The sequence below is a fragment of the Schistocerca piceifrons genome, chromosome 10 (assembly GCF_021461385.2).
Source record: "Schistocerca piceifrons isolate TAMUIC-IGC-003096 chromosome 10, iqSchPice1.1, whole genome shotgun sequence".
In the NCBI taxonomy this organism is placed as follows: domain Eukaryota; kingdom Metazoa; phylum Arthropoda; class Insecta; order Orthoptera; family Acrididae; genus Schistocerca; species Schistocerca piceifrons.
The window spans coordinates 40,452,464-40,469,156 of NC_060147.1; the positions used below are offsets into that span (position 1 = coordinate 40,452,464).

Consider the following 16,693-nt stretch of genomic DNA (forward strand, 5'->3'; position numbering starts at 1 on the left):
TAAAAAAACGTAGGTTTGTGTTAAAAAACATACTTCCGTGCATTTTTGTATAGTTTCTATTAAACAATTACACTAGCCCCTCTCCTCACGTTCGGTCTGTGGAATCGGTTCGTCAGTATTTGATGTGGTTTACGAAATATATCCAGCGGTAACGTTAGGTGACTCACCCCGTATATATATATATATATATATATATATATATATATATATATATATATATATATATCCTCAATAAATCACAGTCTGCCCTATATGGGGCAGAAACATGGACACTGAGACGAGAGGATGAAAAAAGGTTAGAAGGATTTGAGATGTGGATGTGGAGGAGAATGGAGAGGATAAGCTGGATGGAAAGGGTGTGTAATGAAAGGGTATTGGAAAGGGTTGGTGAGGGAAGATGTCTGCTGAAGGTTGTAAGAGAAAGGAAAAAGAACTGGTTGGGACATTCATTGAGAAGGGAGTGCTTGCTAGCAGATGCTTTGGAAGGATTGGTTTGTGGGGGAAGACTGGGAGGAAGAGGGAGATGCAAGGTGATAGACGACATAAAGGGAAGAGGAAATTATGCAGACCTGAAGAGGATGGCAGAAGACCGGACAGCCTGGAGAACTACCATGTGGGAACCTGCCTTTTGGCAGAACACTGATGATGATGATGATGATGATGATGAACAAATCTCAGTTTGGGGTCAGAAGGGTTGCTCTACTGAGAATGACATTTACATGTTCACACACCAGCTATTACATGCAAAACAAAATAGCAATGATAGGTATTTTCTGTGACCTACACATGGCATTTGATTGTGTTAATCATAGTATACTCCTACGTAAGTTGCAGGTTTACGGGACTGGTAGTATAGCCAACCAATGGATCACGTGATACCTAACCAAAAGAATGCAGGAAGTTGTAGTTGACAATAATTCAACCAACAAAATCCAGGGACATAATTCTGACTGGGGAGAAATCACGTATGGGGTTCTCCAAGGCTCAATCTAAGCTCCACTACCGTTTCTCATATACGTAAATGATCTACCATGTAATGTACAACAAGAAGAATTATTTCTTTTTGAAGATGACACCTGTATTGCAATCACTCCCAGTAGACACACAGAAGTGGAAGAAATGGTGAACAAAGTTCTCAAAAGTATCATTGACTAGTTTTCTGCGAATACTCTCACCCTGAATTTCACAAAGACACATCACATTCAGTTATGCACCTGTAGGGGTACTGCACCAGTGATAAGTGTAACAATGGTGATGAAGTAGTACATAGGGTGGAAGCTTCAAAATTGTTATGTGTCCATATTCATGAGAATTTAAATTGGAAAAACAATTTTGGACCTCCTAAAACAATTTAGTTCAGCCACATTACTAGATGTTCTGGAAAACTACTGCAGGTACACATCCGGGGTATGTTTTATTAGATTCGCCAGACTAATAGCGACAAAATAAATGGAAATCTTGCTTTACTTGAACCTCATATAGTTTTGCGATGGGTTCATATTAGCGAAGTTGCTAAAGTTCAGGCAAAATCTTTTGTTAGCCATAACTCCATAACTAAATATTTGCGGACCTGTGTTTATATGAATTTTTCTTTAGTTTTACTTTTAGAATAACATATCAAAATATTTGCATGTGTTCTCGCATCGCCTGTAACTTCGACGCTCTGTAGCATCGTCGGATGACGTTCCTGGTCATGGGTTCCAATGTACAACTTGATCTGCTAAGTCTCGTCTACACCTCTAGAAGTGTGAAACATGAAATGTGAAACAGTCTGTACAAGGAGATATTAGACAGCGTGGTTCTTATTGCTTTCGAATGTAGTTAGTCTAGAAGAAGAGCGTGTGATGCGTGTAAGACATAGAAACATACAGGGGACACCTGCCTTAAGCGTGCCAACTTTTAAATTCTTTATTTATTATAGCATAAGCAGTAAGTTAAAGAACTATTTGAATAACTTTATCCTCAACAGCCGACTACTGCTCATGGTTTATGATTTAAAAAATGGAAAGTCTGACAAAAATAAGCTGACTTCACTTAAATTTCTAAACATCTGCAAGTGGTACAAATTCGGAATCTCGTTTCCTAACTTGTACCTGTGAATTGATAAGTTGTACCACACTTATAAATTATGTCCCTGAGCTTGAAGACATACATTAGTCAAAGTTTAAGAAAATGTTTCATATTTTAGTTCTTACATAACGTTTTGACTTCTTCTACCCATCCCACACTTTGCATGAATCCACATTTTGCACTTCATGTAGCTGATCCTTTTTTGCACCCAGTCTTCCTCCTGCGACTCGCAAAACCATTCCCCTGTTTTAGCAATGATTTTCTGAGGTGACTTCCCTGTAGAATGCCTGAAACACCTCCTTTTGACAGTTTAGCTGTAGCTTTAGATCTCGCGTACTTTAATTCGGTTAACTCTTTTTTTTTTTTTTTTTTATTTTAGCAGCTCGTCAGCTTACTGTCCCCTTGGCCAGATCGTTATGCCTTCCTTCGAGATTTCATAATTGCCCTCGGATTCGGCGATATTTCTCGGACAGACACGTTCGTCCCACTTTTTGCTCACCATGGCTTCCTCTGCTCTGAAATTATGGGGGCAATCCGTTAGTTCCGAATTCTCAAAGCAACTTTTCTTACATCCGATATGCTCGAATCGAAAATCACCTCTGCAAATGTCAGAATGTACTGTTCCAATTAATTTTCACCTTCGCTGCAAAACACTTTAAAGGGGTCATACAATATTATATCTCAATCTGAATTTTCCTTTTTATTTTCATCATGCCTGCTAATTGTTGGTTAAGGGATATTTTATAGACATGCAGATTCATTCAATCCATGACAGCAAATGTCGGTATAGTGTTGGACCTAAATGCAATTCATTTCTGCTTCGCTTCCAATAATGCCTTTCTGTGCTATACGTGATACTGCAATGCAAAATAATTATTTAATAAATAATTTAGGGTAAACAATGTGTTAGAAAGTTCACCATTCTATTTGTAAACATAACACTGCACAAATAATGGCAAACGAATTTCTTATAGCTCAGTTTACAAGCAATTTCGGAAACTTATAGTGGTTTAAATGAATTTTATCCATAGTGGATGCTGTCGAACTCCGTGACTGTTCCTTTATAAGGTGTAGAAAAATATCTGCTACCAGTCACAATAAAAGGTTATTTATTTGTCACATGACCCGTTCGGGTCGTTTATACTGCTGGAGATCAATCGAGATGAAGCATCATTATTATAGTTACCCTGTGGTGACAGTTTTGCCACTTAGTTACACACTTATTATCATTTGCACTGAAAATTATCCTACAATGGTATTACAACCAATAAATATTCATGACTGTCTTAGATCTAGGTTTATCGTACGACTGGGTTACCAATTATTGAACTAAATGCAAAATAAACATAAATTAGTTACAAACTATTGCGTGCACACCGTTTATTCAACAGGCAAACAACACTACAGATATTCAGATTTAGGTCATGACATGTTCGATATGCCTGCCACCATTGGCGATGATGTGGCGCAGACGAATAGCGAAATTCTGCATGACCCGCTGATGACCTCTCGAATGGCTGTTTTCAGCTCAGCGTGGTTTTGGAGTTACTGCTGTACACCTTGTCTGTAATACAGACCCACAAAAAGGAGTCGCATGTGTTCAAATCCGCCGGCCCGGGTGGCCGAGCGGTTCTAGGCGCTACAGTCTGGAACCGCGTGACCGCTACGGTCGCCGGTTCGAATCCTGCCTCGGGCATGGCTGTGTGTGATGTCCTTAGGTTAGATAGGTTTAAGTAGTTCTGAGTTCTAGGGGACTGATGACCTCAGACGTTGAGTCCCATAGTGCTCACAGCCATTTGAACCATTTGTGTTCAAATCCGGAGGATGTGGCAGCAGTCGAGGCCCAGCCAAGTAGCCTCTGGGTACCCTATAGCCAGAATGCGGTATCCAAAGTGCTGCTCCGGGACATCAAACACTCTCCTGCTTCGATAGGGTCGATCTCCATCTTGCATGAACCACATCTTGTCAAAAATAGGGTCACTTTGGATAATGGGGATTAAATCATCTCCCAAAAACCTTCATATACCGTTCGCCAATCACCGTGCCATCAAGGAATGTCGTCCCGATTGTTCCGTGACTGGGCACTGCACACCACACAGTCACCCATTGAGCATAAGGAGAGCCGGCCGGGTGGCCGAGCGGTTCTAGGCGCTACAGTCTGGAACCGCGCGACCGCTACGGTCGCAGGTTCGAATCCTGCCCCGGGCATGGATGTGTGTGATGTCCTTAGATTAGTTAGGTTTAAGTAGTTCTAAGTTCTAGGGGACTGATGACCTTAGAAGTTACGTCCCATAGTGCTCAGAGCCATTTGAACCATTTTTTAGCATAAGGAGACTTCTCGATCGCGAAATGCGGATTCTCAGTCCCCTAAACGCGTCAGTTTTGCTTTTGACGAACCCATTCAAATGAAATAGGCTTCGTCGCTAAACCGAACCGCACAGCGTGTCCAGAATGAGATTTTCACTCTGCAGCTGAGTGTGCGCTGATATGAAACTTCCTGGAAGATTTAAACTGTGTGCCGGACCGAGACTCGAATTCGGGACCTTTGCCTTTCGCGGGCAAGTGCTTCACCATCTGAGCTACCCAAGCACGACTCACGCCCCGTCCTCACAGCTTTCCTTCTGCCAGTACCTCGTCTCCTACCTTGCAAACTTTACAGAAGCTCTCCTGCGAACCTTGCAGAACTAGCACTCCTGAAAGAAAGGCGGAAGATGGCTTAGCCACAGCCTGGGGGATGTTTCCAGAATGAGATTTTCACTCTGCAGCGGAGTGGGCGCTGATGAAACTTCCTGGCAGATCAAAACTGCGTGCCGGACCGAGACTCGGTCTGGCACACAGTTTTAATCTGCCAGGAAGTTTCATACAGCGCATACTAATTCCCATAATGCCCCGCGGCCCACCGTGCAGTTTGAAAGTCCTAACGCAAACCGTCCAGAAGGTATGGTGATTTTATTTCATATTGGTCAATAATTGTCACCCTGTACATACACTGTAACAGAAAAAAGAGCCGACGAATCTCGAAGCAACCACCTGAATGGGGCGGAAACAAGCAGATGTGATGTACATGTGCAGAAAAACAAATTGTTACAATTTCAGAGAAAAAGGATTATTTGTTCAAGAGGAAGAGCTTCACAAACTGAGGACGTAAACAAGCCGTTGGTGCACCTCCTGGCACTTATAGAAGTAGTTATTCGGCTTGGCATTGATTGATAAGAGTTGTTGGATGTCCTCCTGTGATATACCGTGCCAATTTCTGTCCAATTGGCGTGATAGATCAAGAAAGTCTCATCCTCGTATGAGGGTCTTGAGCATGTAGCTCGAAAAGTTCTGAGTTGGAGAGAGATTTGGTGGCCTCGCTGGTCAAGGTAGAATTTGGCGAACACGAAGAAAAGCAGCAGACTCTCTCTAGTAGAATTTGTGCATCAGATCGTCGTCTATACGTCCGTGGCATTTCGAAATTTTCCGCTCCTGATACCAAAGTTGTATTTTACACGTTTTATTCACAACTGTAACGAGAGCGTGAAGAGAATTTTCTCATTTACGCCGAGTGTAGCGGTTCCATTGGGTAATCCCATTCCCAGAATTCACTCACCAATCAGCCATGAGAGTCCAGCTTCCACAGGCGTCGTCGTCTCATCCAGGTCGGACCCGTACAGGCAGAGTCCAGCTTCCAGTCTGGAACACACGGTAAGCAGGCGTTAGCCCATTACATGACAGCAGTTACTTAGCAGATGTATACCCTACGTCCTTACGTCATACAACTAGTTGCGTTAGCTGCAAGCAGTTTTTTTCTCAAGAATTTTCAGCACGCTGCCGACGTGTAGTGAGTACCTCCCCTTATGAACTATTGTCGACAAGTCATGTGATACCAGGACAACGCAGAAAATAGTTTACTCGTAACGTGTTTACTAATGGCCAAACAGCATTACTGTGGCAAGTGTTTCATTGTAAAGATATCCGATACTAAGGGATATAAATCAAACATCTTTCTGTGTGAGTCGCATATTTCGGACATCACTAAGTGATTCTGTTGATAACACCATAATCTTCAGGAGCAGAATTACATACTTGCATTTTTCATTCGTGCAACGCACAGACGTGTTTTGACAGCAGAAAAGCAAGTGAGAAACTAGTTATCTTGCATCTTACTCTGGGAATGAGAATCTGTGTCTGTTTTTCTTTTCAGCAACGGCAGTATTATAATTAAAAACTAAAAATACTCAAGATTAGTGTGTAGTCTCAGTAAAGTTGAATCTAGTACACGCCACACACTGCTAGTTGTTGCATGGGCTCCCCTCTGGGCATGGGATGATATACTGCATATTTTTCGATTTTTTACACAGGCGGATAAACTGTATGTTGTATGTGCTCCCCACTGGGCATGAGATGATATACTGCATATTTTTCTATTTTATACAGAGGCCGAACTAGCAGTTTAGTAAGTCACAGCTGCAAAATACTAACGCGAATTCTTTACAGACGAATGGAAAAACTGACAGAAGCCGACCCCGGGGAAGATCACTTTGGATTCCGTAGAAATGTTGAAACACGTGAGGCAATACTGACCCTACGACTTACCTTAGAAGAAAGATTAAGGAAAGGAAAATCTACGTTTCTAGCATTTGTAGACTTAGTGAAATCTTTTGACAGTGTTGATTGGAATACTCTCTTTCAAATTCTGAAGGTGGCAGGGGTAAAATACAGGGAGCGAAAAGGTATTTACAATTTGTACAGAAACCAGATGGCAGTTATAAGAGTCGAGGGGCATGAAAGGGAAGCAGTGGTTGGGAAGGGAGTGAGACAGGGTTGTAGCCTCTCCCCGATGTTATTCAATCTGTATATTGAGCAAGCAATAAAGGAAACAAAAGAAAAGTTCGGAATAGATATTAAAATCCATGGAGAAGAAATAAAAACTTTGAGGTTCGCCGATGACATTGTAATTCTGTCAGAGACAGCAAAGGACTTGGAAGAGCAGTTGAACGGAATGGACAGTGTCTTGAATGGAGGGTATAAGATGAACATCAACAAAAGCGAAACGAGGATAATGGAATGTAGTCGAATTAAGTCGGGTGATGCTGAGGGAATTAGATTAGGAAATGAGACACTTAAAGTAGTAAAGGAGTTTTGCTATTTGGGGAGCAAAATAACTGATGATGGTCGAAGTAGAGAGGATATAAAATGTATAATGGCAATGGCAAGGAAAGCGTTTCTGAAGAAGAGAAATTTGTTAACATCGAGTATAGATTTAAGTGTCAGGAAGTCTTTTCTGAAAGTATTTGTATGGAGTGTAGCCATGTATGGAAGTGAAACGTGGACGATAAATAGTTTAGACAAGAAGAGAATAGAAACTTTCGGAATGTGGTGCTACAGAAGAATGCTGATAGATTAGATGGTTAGATCACATAACTAATGAGTAGGTATTGAATAGGATTGGGGAGAAGACAAGTTTGTGGCACAACTTGACCAGAAGAAGGGATCGGTTGGTAGGACATGTTCTGAGGCATCAAGGGATCACCAATTTAGTATTGGAGGGCAGCGTAGAGGGTAAAAATCGTAGAGGGAGACCAAGAGATGAATACACTAGGCAGATTCAGAAGGATGTAGGTTGCAGTAGGTACTGGGAGATGAAGAAGCTTGCACAGGATAGAGTAGCATGGAGAGCTGCATCAAACCAGTCTGAGGACTGAAGACCACAACAACAACATGGAGATCATGGCATATGAGGCAGACCATCTGATAAAATCATTGTCAAAACCAATAAAAAATAATTCAAAAATAATAAAAAAACTGCTCTCATGGTCGTTCTTTCCATAAAATATAAAACTGAAGTCACCAGATTAAACTACCACTGCTCGCCTGACACCGGTAGACATCATCACTGCCGTATTCCGTGCAGACCTGCTGTGATTCTAGCGGTTCACAACCGGCCACCAGATAGAGCTGTCCAAGCAGTGCACACACAGTCCCATGGTATAACCTCTCATTACTTCTAAAACACAACTTTACTCTAACTGCTTGTTACATAACGATGCAGAGCCCACACTTGCGCATATATTTCCTGTACATGCTACAATCACTATAAAGTACGTCAATTACAAAAGTAAAAGCATCTGAGGCACAGACATTATCTATTAGCGCCTTACAAAACTACATATTATAATTTACCTTTATTCATATAAGGACGTCAGGAATATGCACACAGTGAGATGTTCATAACACGACGTGACGTGACGAGCGATAAAAACCTGTATGCTGGGCGTTACCTGTCTAGGTATTGAAGCGCTAAAGAAAGAACATATTCACTTGGTATAAAGTCTCTCACCATCTATACATTCGTTATGAGCAAGGTACGAATCAACTACGAAAACCTGCATAGGCACATGCAATTAAGGAATGCCAGGCCAGAAGCAAACCAAGGGGCACAAGAAGACTTTGTAATTGACGTACTTTATAGTGATTGTAGTATGTACAAGAAATATATGCGCAAGTGTGGGCTCTGCATGGGTATGTGACAAGCAGTTATAGTAGAGTTGTGTTTTAGTAGTAACGAGTGGTTATACCGTGGAACTGTGTATGCGCTGCTTGGACAGCTCTATCTGGTGGCGGGTTGTGAACCGCTAGAACCACAGCAGGTGGGCCTGAGCGGAATAGGGCAGTGATGATGCCGACCGGTTTTAGGCGAGCAGTGGTAGTGGTGAAAGGATATCAATGATACGATTCGCTGATGACATTTCTATCCTGGGTGAAAGTGAAGAAGAATTAAATGATCTGCTGAACGGAATGAACAGTCTAATGAGTACACAGTATGGTTTGAGAGTAAATCGGAGAAAGACGAAGGTAATGAGAAGTAGCAGAAATGAGAACAGCGAGAAACTTGACATCAGGATTGATGGTCACGAAGTCAATGAAGTTAAGGAATTCTGCTACCTAGGCAGTAAAATAACCAATGACGGACGGAGCAAGGAGGACATCAAAAGCAGACTCGCTATGGCAAAAAAGGCATTTCTGGCCAAGAGAAGTCTACTAATATCAAATACCGGCCTTAATTTGATGAAGAAATTTCTGAGGATGTACGTCTGGAGTACAGCATTGTATGGTAGTGAAACATGGACTGTGGGAAAACCGGAACAGAAGAGAATCGAAGCATTTGAGATGTGGTGCTATAGACGAATGTTGAAAATTAGGTGGACTGATAAGGTAAGGAATGAGGAGGTTCTACGCAGAATCGGAGAGGAAAGGAATATGTGGAAAACACTGATAAGGGGAAGGGACAGGATGATAGGACGTCTGCTAAGACATGAGGGAATGACTTCCATGGTACTAGAGGGAGCTGTAGAGGGCAAAAACTGTAGAGGAAGACAGAGATTGGAATACGTCAAGCAAATAATTGAGGAGGTAGGTTGCAAGTGCTACTCTGAGATGAAGAGGTTAGCACAGGAAAGGAATTTGTGGCGGGCCGCATCAAACCAGTCAGTAGACTGATCACCAAAAAAAAAAAAATTCTTGAGTACTGCTCGAGCGTTTGGGATCCCTTTCAGGTCGGATTGAGGGAGGACATAGAAGCAATTCAGAGGCGGGCTGCTAGATTTGTTACTGGTGGGTTTGATCATCAAGCGAGTGTTACGGAAACGCTTACGGAACTCGGTGGGAGTCTCCAGAGGAAAGGAGGCATTCTTTTCGTGAATCGCTACAGAGAAAATTTAGAGAACCAGCATTTGAGGCTGACTGCAGTACAATTTTACTGCCGCCAACTTACATTTCGCGGAAAGACCACAAAGATAAGATAAGAGAGATTAGGGCTCGTACAGAGGCATATAGGCAGCCATTTTTCCCTCGTTCTGTTTGGGAGTGGAACAGGGAGAGAAGTTGCTAGTTGTGGTACGAGGTACCCTCCGTCACGCACCGTATGGTGGATTGCAGAGTATGTATGTAGATGTAGATGAATATCAAGTTTATGCCCTTTTTTCCCACTAACACTTTGATGTACCAACTACTTTGCAGATTCAGAGATACCTTTTCTTTCTACTTTTTTACAGCTCATGTACGTAAATTAAAAACTAAAAAAAAATAAAAAAACTTTTGTAGTTTTCATAACGTATCTATTATTGTAAGCAGTAATGTCATCTAATGGATTATCTTCTTTATGCATTTATTATGGAATTTTTGTACTACAGCCAGTCATTCATTAGTTGTATTTTATATCATGCAGTATCCCGCTGTTGTAATTACTTCATGTACACCGTTCAGGTGTTTGTTTATTTCCCTCTCTGCAGTTACGAGAGATGTTTACAAAATAGCTTGTTTTACCAATTATCCACCAGATGGCAGTACTGTCTTGAAGTTGCCGTGGCGCACAAGTCACATGGTGTTTCAGTTTTGTGTTGACTGTAGCAGAGGACACATGGCAGCCCCTAGTGGCTTGCACCTCTATTGCATTTCATTTAAATTCTGTCTATCTGACGCTGTCAGCTATGACCGCAGCTTTCGTATTTTTTGGTACGTTATGCTGTAACATTTAGTTTTAATTTTGTCCGAAGAAGGTGTCCCTTGTGACACCGAAACCTGGGTTACAAATTAATTATGTTTTTCAAAATTTTGGGGGTAAATATGTTGGTCACAGTCTCCTCTTGAGCCATATACTGGGTGACAGTTATTGAACTACATGAAATAAAATCGTCATAACTTCTGAACTGTTCGCGTTACGACGTTCAGACAGTACCGTTGACCATGGGGCACGATCAGAATTAGCATGGTTTTATTTAGCGTCGAAGCTCAATTTCATTTAGATGGGTTCGTCAATAAAGAAAATTTGCGCTTTTGGGGGACAGAGAACCCGCCTTTCGCGATCAATAAGTCTCTTCACCCTCAACGGGTGACTGTGTGTTGTGCAGTGTCCAGTCACGGAATAATCGGTGCGATATTCCTTGATGGCACGGTGACTACCGAATGGCACGTAAAGGTTTTGGAAGATGATTTCATCCCAATTATAAAAGTGACCTTGATTTCGACAAGATGTGGTTCATGCAAAATGGAACTCGACCCCATCTAAGTAGGAGAGGTTTAATGTCCTGGAGGAGCACTTTGGGACCACATCCTGGTTCTTGGGTAACCAGAGGCCACTGGCATTGGCCTCGATTGGCCGCCATATCCTCCGGATCTGAACATATGGGACTCCTTTTTGTGGGGCTACATTAAAGACAAGGTGTACAGCAATAACCCCAAAACCATTGCTGAGCTGAAAACATCCTTTCAGGAGGTCGTCGACGGCATCTATGTTCCGATATTTCAGAATGTCATGCAGAAGTTCGCTACTCGTCTGCGTCAGATCAGCGCCAATGATGGCATTCATATCAAACATGTCATAATCTAAATCCGAATATCTGTAAGATTTTTGAAAACATAGTCAGCGATCTTAAAAGTAGTTAAAATTAAAATTTAAAACAATCTTGATCGCAATATTGTTAAAATATTTTTTTATTTGAGTGAGTAACCGGTTTCGACTCTATGAAAGAGTCATCTTCAGACTCTAGAGCGGTGGATGGACATTGCTAGATGAATTCCGTCGACCCTCGACGTGAGTCAATGGAGGGTTTCGTGTATTTATTAGTTGCTAAGTGGATCCTAAGTTAACACTGTTCTGAGCACCACTGACACTTGCCATGCATTGAGGGCGTTGTATGGTACTGTTCGCGGCCAAATGCAAACCTGCTGGTTTATTTTCGATTACGCATTTCTGACGGTGTTTCCATATTTTTGTGCATCTACATGTACATCTACATACACACTCTGCAATCACTCATACGGTGCGTGGTGGAGGGTACCTCGTACCACAGGTAGCATCTTCTCTCCCTGTTCCATTCCCAAACAGAACGATGGAAAAATGACTGCCTATATGCCTCTGTACGAGCCCTAATCTCTCTTATCTTACCTTTGTGGTCTTTCCACGAAATGTAAGTTGGCGGCAGTAAAATTTTACTGCAGCCTCTGAATTGCTTCTATGTCCTCCCTCAATCCGACCTGATAGGGATCCCAAACGCTCGAGCAGTACTCAAGAATAGGTCGTACTAGTGTTTTGTAAGCGGTCTCCTTTAGAGATGAACCACATCTTCCCAAAATTCTACCAATGAACCGAAGACGACTATCCGCCTTCCCCACAACTGCCATTACATGATTATCCCACTTCATATCGTTCTGCAATGTTACGCCCAAATATTTAATCGACGTGACTGCGTCAAGCGCTACACTACTAATGGAGAATTCAAACATAACGGGATTCTTTTTCCTATTCATCTGCATTAATTTACATTTATCCATATTTAGAGTTAGCTGCCATTCTTTACACCAATCACAAATCCTGTCCAAGTCATCTTGTATCCTCCTACAGTCACTCAACGACGACACCTTCCCGTACACCACAGCATCATCAGCAAACAGCCGCACATTGCTATCCACCCTATCCAAAAGATCATTTATGTAGATAGAAAACAACAGCGGACCTACCACACTTCCCTGGGGCACTCCAGATGATAACCTCACCTCCAATGAACACTCACCATCGAGGACAACGTACTGGGTTCTATTACTTAAGAAGTCTTCGAGCCATTCACATACTTGGGAACCAATCCGACATCCTCGGACCTTAGTTAGGAGTGTGGAGTGGGGCACCGAGTCAAACGCTTTCCAGAAGTCAAGGAATATGGCATCCGTCTGATACCCTTCATCCACGGTTCCCAAATACCATGTGAAAAAAGATCGAGTTGCGTTTCGCAGGAGCGATGCTTTCTAAAGCCGTGCTGATGCATGGACAGCAACTTTTCTGTCTCAAGAAAATTCATTATATTCGAACTGAGAATATGTTCGAGAATCCTGCAACAAACCAATGTTAAGCATATTGGTCTGTAATTTTGAGGATCCGTCCTTCTACCCCTGCACGTTGTAATGGTACTTGAATTACATAACCATTACGGCACCGCAAGTCAACCTCTCGATACCAGCAATATTCTACTGTGTTTCTGTAAAGTAGTTAACATATTTCTGAGACAACATTCAGATCTGATTTCATTAATGTAGAGGTACTTTGATTGATCAGAATTCAAATGGCTCTGAGCATTATGGAACTTAACATGTGTTGTCATCAGTCCCCTAGAACTTAGAGCTACTTAAACCTAACTAACGAAAGGACATCACACACATCCATGCCCGAGGCAGGTTTCGAACCTGCGACCGTGGCGGTCACGCGGTTCCAGACTGAAGCGCCTAGACCCGCACGGCCACACCGGCCGGCTTTGATTTATCGATATGTTTATATTGCAATGATATTATTCTTATGTGAATTCTTTCTTTTGTCACAATGATCTTTGACGTACTTGTAACTCTGATTTTTGAGCGCGTAAGCGGTTATTAGAGAGTCAAGTCTTGGTCGTCATATTGAAAAGACGCAAATTGTAGTCAGTTTATAAAATGTGAACTTTAACAGTGAGGAAGATATTTTCAAGTATGTTTTATATTGTGAAGTGATGTTTTGTGAGTTATGTGATATTGCAACAAAAGTAATAAAAAAAGAAGTGTAGCTTAAATGCGGAGTGCTGATCACTTTTTTGCATCACCATCGCGCAAAAGTTTAATCTTCAAGAATGGTTTATGAAACACATCTATAAAACTTTTTAATATCGCAGAATAACACCTAGGCCTCTTTGCATTCGAGCTTGGAATCATCACTCCCTAGATTTTCGACGATTGAGCCATGAGTTCACAACGAGACCAAAGCGACCAGCATGGGAAACACGAAAAGATGAGTGCCTAGTTTATACATTATTTCATGAAATGACTTTATTAACTGTGCTCTAATGACACCTGCCACATAATATAACTTTGTTGCTGCCCGAAAATGCAATATGTAGCAGCGTGAGCAACACTGCTACTACTACTACTACTACGTGATCAGGCCCAGTGGACCGCACGCATCTACAAGATTCCTCCTCCACTGTATTCTGTCCATTGCTGCTATCCGCCATCCGTCCACATCTATTGACGCTTGGTTTAAATCTTCATGGAGTCCATCCCTCCAACCGGCCGCGGTGGTCTAGCGGTTCTAGACGCGCAGTCCGGAACCGCGAGACTGCTACGGTCGCAGGTTCGAATCCTGCCTCGGGCATGGATGTGTGTGATGTCCTTAGGTTAGTTAGGTTTAAGTAGTTCTAAGTTCTAGGAGACTGATGACCACAGATGGTAAGTCCCATAGTGCTCAGAGCCATTTGAACCATTTTTTTCCATCCCTCCAACGCTTCTTGGGTCTCCCTGGCCGTCTATTTTCCTGTAGGTGTGAAATCCAGGAGCTTCCGAGACCATCTGTGATCCTCCATCTGGGCCACGTGGCCGGCCCTCTGCATTCGTTTGGGTTTGACAGTTCCTGCTATGTTGGGCTGCTGGTACAGTTCCTCAAGCTCTTGGTTGTATCTGATCCTCCATTCCCCTGTATCTGCATCATACTTAATTTTTTTACCTTTGTTGTGGTAGGCTTGTTAGAACGTGTAGAAAGAAGAAGAAGATGAAGAACTAGTGTGTTGACAGTGCGCGAATGAGTACCTGAGCGAGTCCCTGGCGCCGAGCCCCGCCGGCCTGACGGGAACCTTCCTGGACCCGAGCAGCTTCTGGGCCACCTGGGTGGCAGAGGCGGAGGGCACGGAGAGCTCGAAGCCGTCCTCCCCCGTGTAGCCGCAGCGAGTCACCCTCACTCGGGGCACACCACACACCGTGGCCAGCGTGGAGCGCATGAACCCCAGCGCCGACAGGTCCACGTCCACACAGGGTTGCAGCGCCGCCGCCGACTCCGGGCCCTGCAGCGCCAGCAGCGACATCTCCGAGGGCTCCAGGAACCGCACCTCCACGTCCAGACCAGCCGCGCGCAGCTCCGCCTGCAACGCCGTACCTCTCTCACTCACACGTGTCACATGTCTGCAACTGCAGGAGGTAAAATGTACTACAGGGAGCCAAAACGGCAGGTGACCCACAAGGGTTAGTACTCGGACCAAAACTATTGGGTGATGTGGAACATTAGGAGAACTAGTGCGAGACAATCATTCAGATGATAAGGAACAATTGGGTCTCATATACAAGGTGGTCCATTGATCGTGGCCGGGCCAAATACCTCACAAATAAGCATCAAATGGAAAAACTACAAAGAAAGAAACTCGTCTACCTTGTAATGGGAAACCAGATGGCCCTGTGGTTGGCCTGCTAGATGGCACTGCCATAGTTCAAACGGATATCAAGTGCGTTTTTGTAAATAAGAACCCTCATTTCTTATTACATATTCGTGTAGTACGTAAAGAAATGTGAATGTTTTAGTTGGACCACTCTTTTTCTTTGTGATAGATGGCGCTGTAATACTCACAAACGTGTAAGTACGTGGTATCAGGTAACATTCCGCCAGTGCGGACGGTATTTGGTTCGTGATACATGATCCGTGTTAAAATGGACCGTTTACCAATTGCGGAAAAGGTCGATATCGTGTTGATGTATGGCTATTGCGATCAAAATGCCCAACAGGCGTGTGGTATGTATGCTGCTCAGTATCCTGGACGACATCATCCAAGTGTCCGGACCGTTTGCCAGATAGTTACGTTATTTATGGAATGAGGCAGCGCCAGCAGTGACATCTCTGAGGGCTCCAGGAACCGCACCTCCACGTCCAGACCAGCCGCGCGCAGCTCCGCCTGCAACGCCGTACCTCTCTCACTCACACGTGTCACATGTCTGCAACTGCAGGAGGTAAAATGTACTACAGGGAGCCAAAATGGCAAGTGACCCACAAGGGTTAGTACTCGGACCAAAACTACTGGGTGATGTGGAACATTAGGAGAACTAGTGGCAGACAATCATTCAGATGATAAGGAACAATTGGGTCTTATATACAGGGTGGTCCATTTATCGTACCTGGGCCAAATGTCTCACGAAATAAGCATCAAACGAAGAAACTACAAAGAACGAAGCTCGTCTAGCTTGAAGGGGGAAACCAGATGGCCCTGTGGCTGGCCCGCTAGATGGCGCTGCCATAGGTCAAACGGAAATCAACTGCGTCTTTGTAAATAGGACCCCCCCCCCTCATTTTTTACTACATACTCGTGTAGTACGTGAAGAAATATGAATGTTTCATTGATTGGCGACTCCATGACGTATTGTGTGCACCACAACCAAATAGTGGATAGAATTGGAAGGAAAATCAGAATTGGCCGTATTTTGTAGTTTTATTGCCAGCAAAATTGATTTTCGGTCACTTAGTGACCATCCTCAGTGCTAGAAGTTAAAAATTTTCACATAACGGTCAGAGAGTATAAAACCGAAAATCACATCTACACCTGTGTATGAATATAACAGTTGGTAGGAACATACCTCTAATATACAATTAAAATTGGTAGGCACTGGTATCAAGCTATAACCACAAGAATGAGATTTTCACTCTGCAGCAGAGTGTGCGCTGATATGAACTTCCTGGCAGATTAAAACTGTGTGCCCGACCGAGACTCGAACTCGGGACCTTTGCCTTTCGCGGGCAAGTGCTCTACCATCTGAGCTACCGAAGCACGACTCACGCCCGGTACTCACAGCCTTACATAACCACAAG

General features: G+C 43.2%; 1 protein-coding gene across 1 annotated transcript in view; it reads right to left on the reverse strand.

Moving 5' to 3' along the window:
- Positions 1–16,693, reverse strand: part of LOC124718923 (aminomethyltransferase, mitochondrial) — a 179,404-nt gene that overhangs the window by 5,178 nt on the left and 157,533 nt on the right. The window contains exons 4-5 of the mRNA XM_047244577.1: positions 14,656–14,984; positions 5,663–5,745 (exon numbers count right to left, since the gene is read on the reverse strand). Of these exons, the coding sequence (XP_047100533.1) occupies positions 5,663–5,745; positions 14,656–14,984 (412 nt within the window). The remainder of the gene's footprint in view (positions 1–5,662; positions 5,746–14,655; positions 14,985–16,693) is intronic.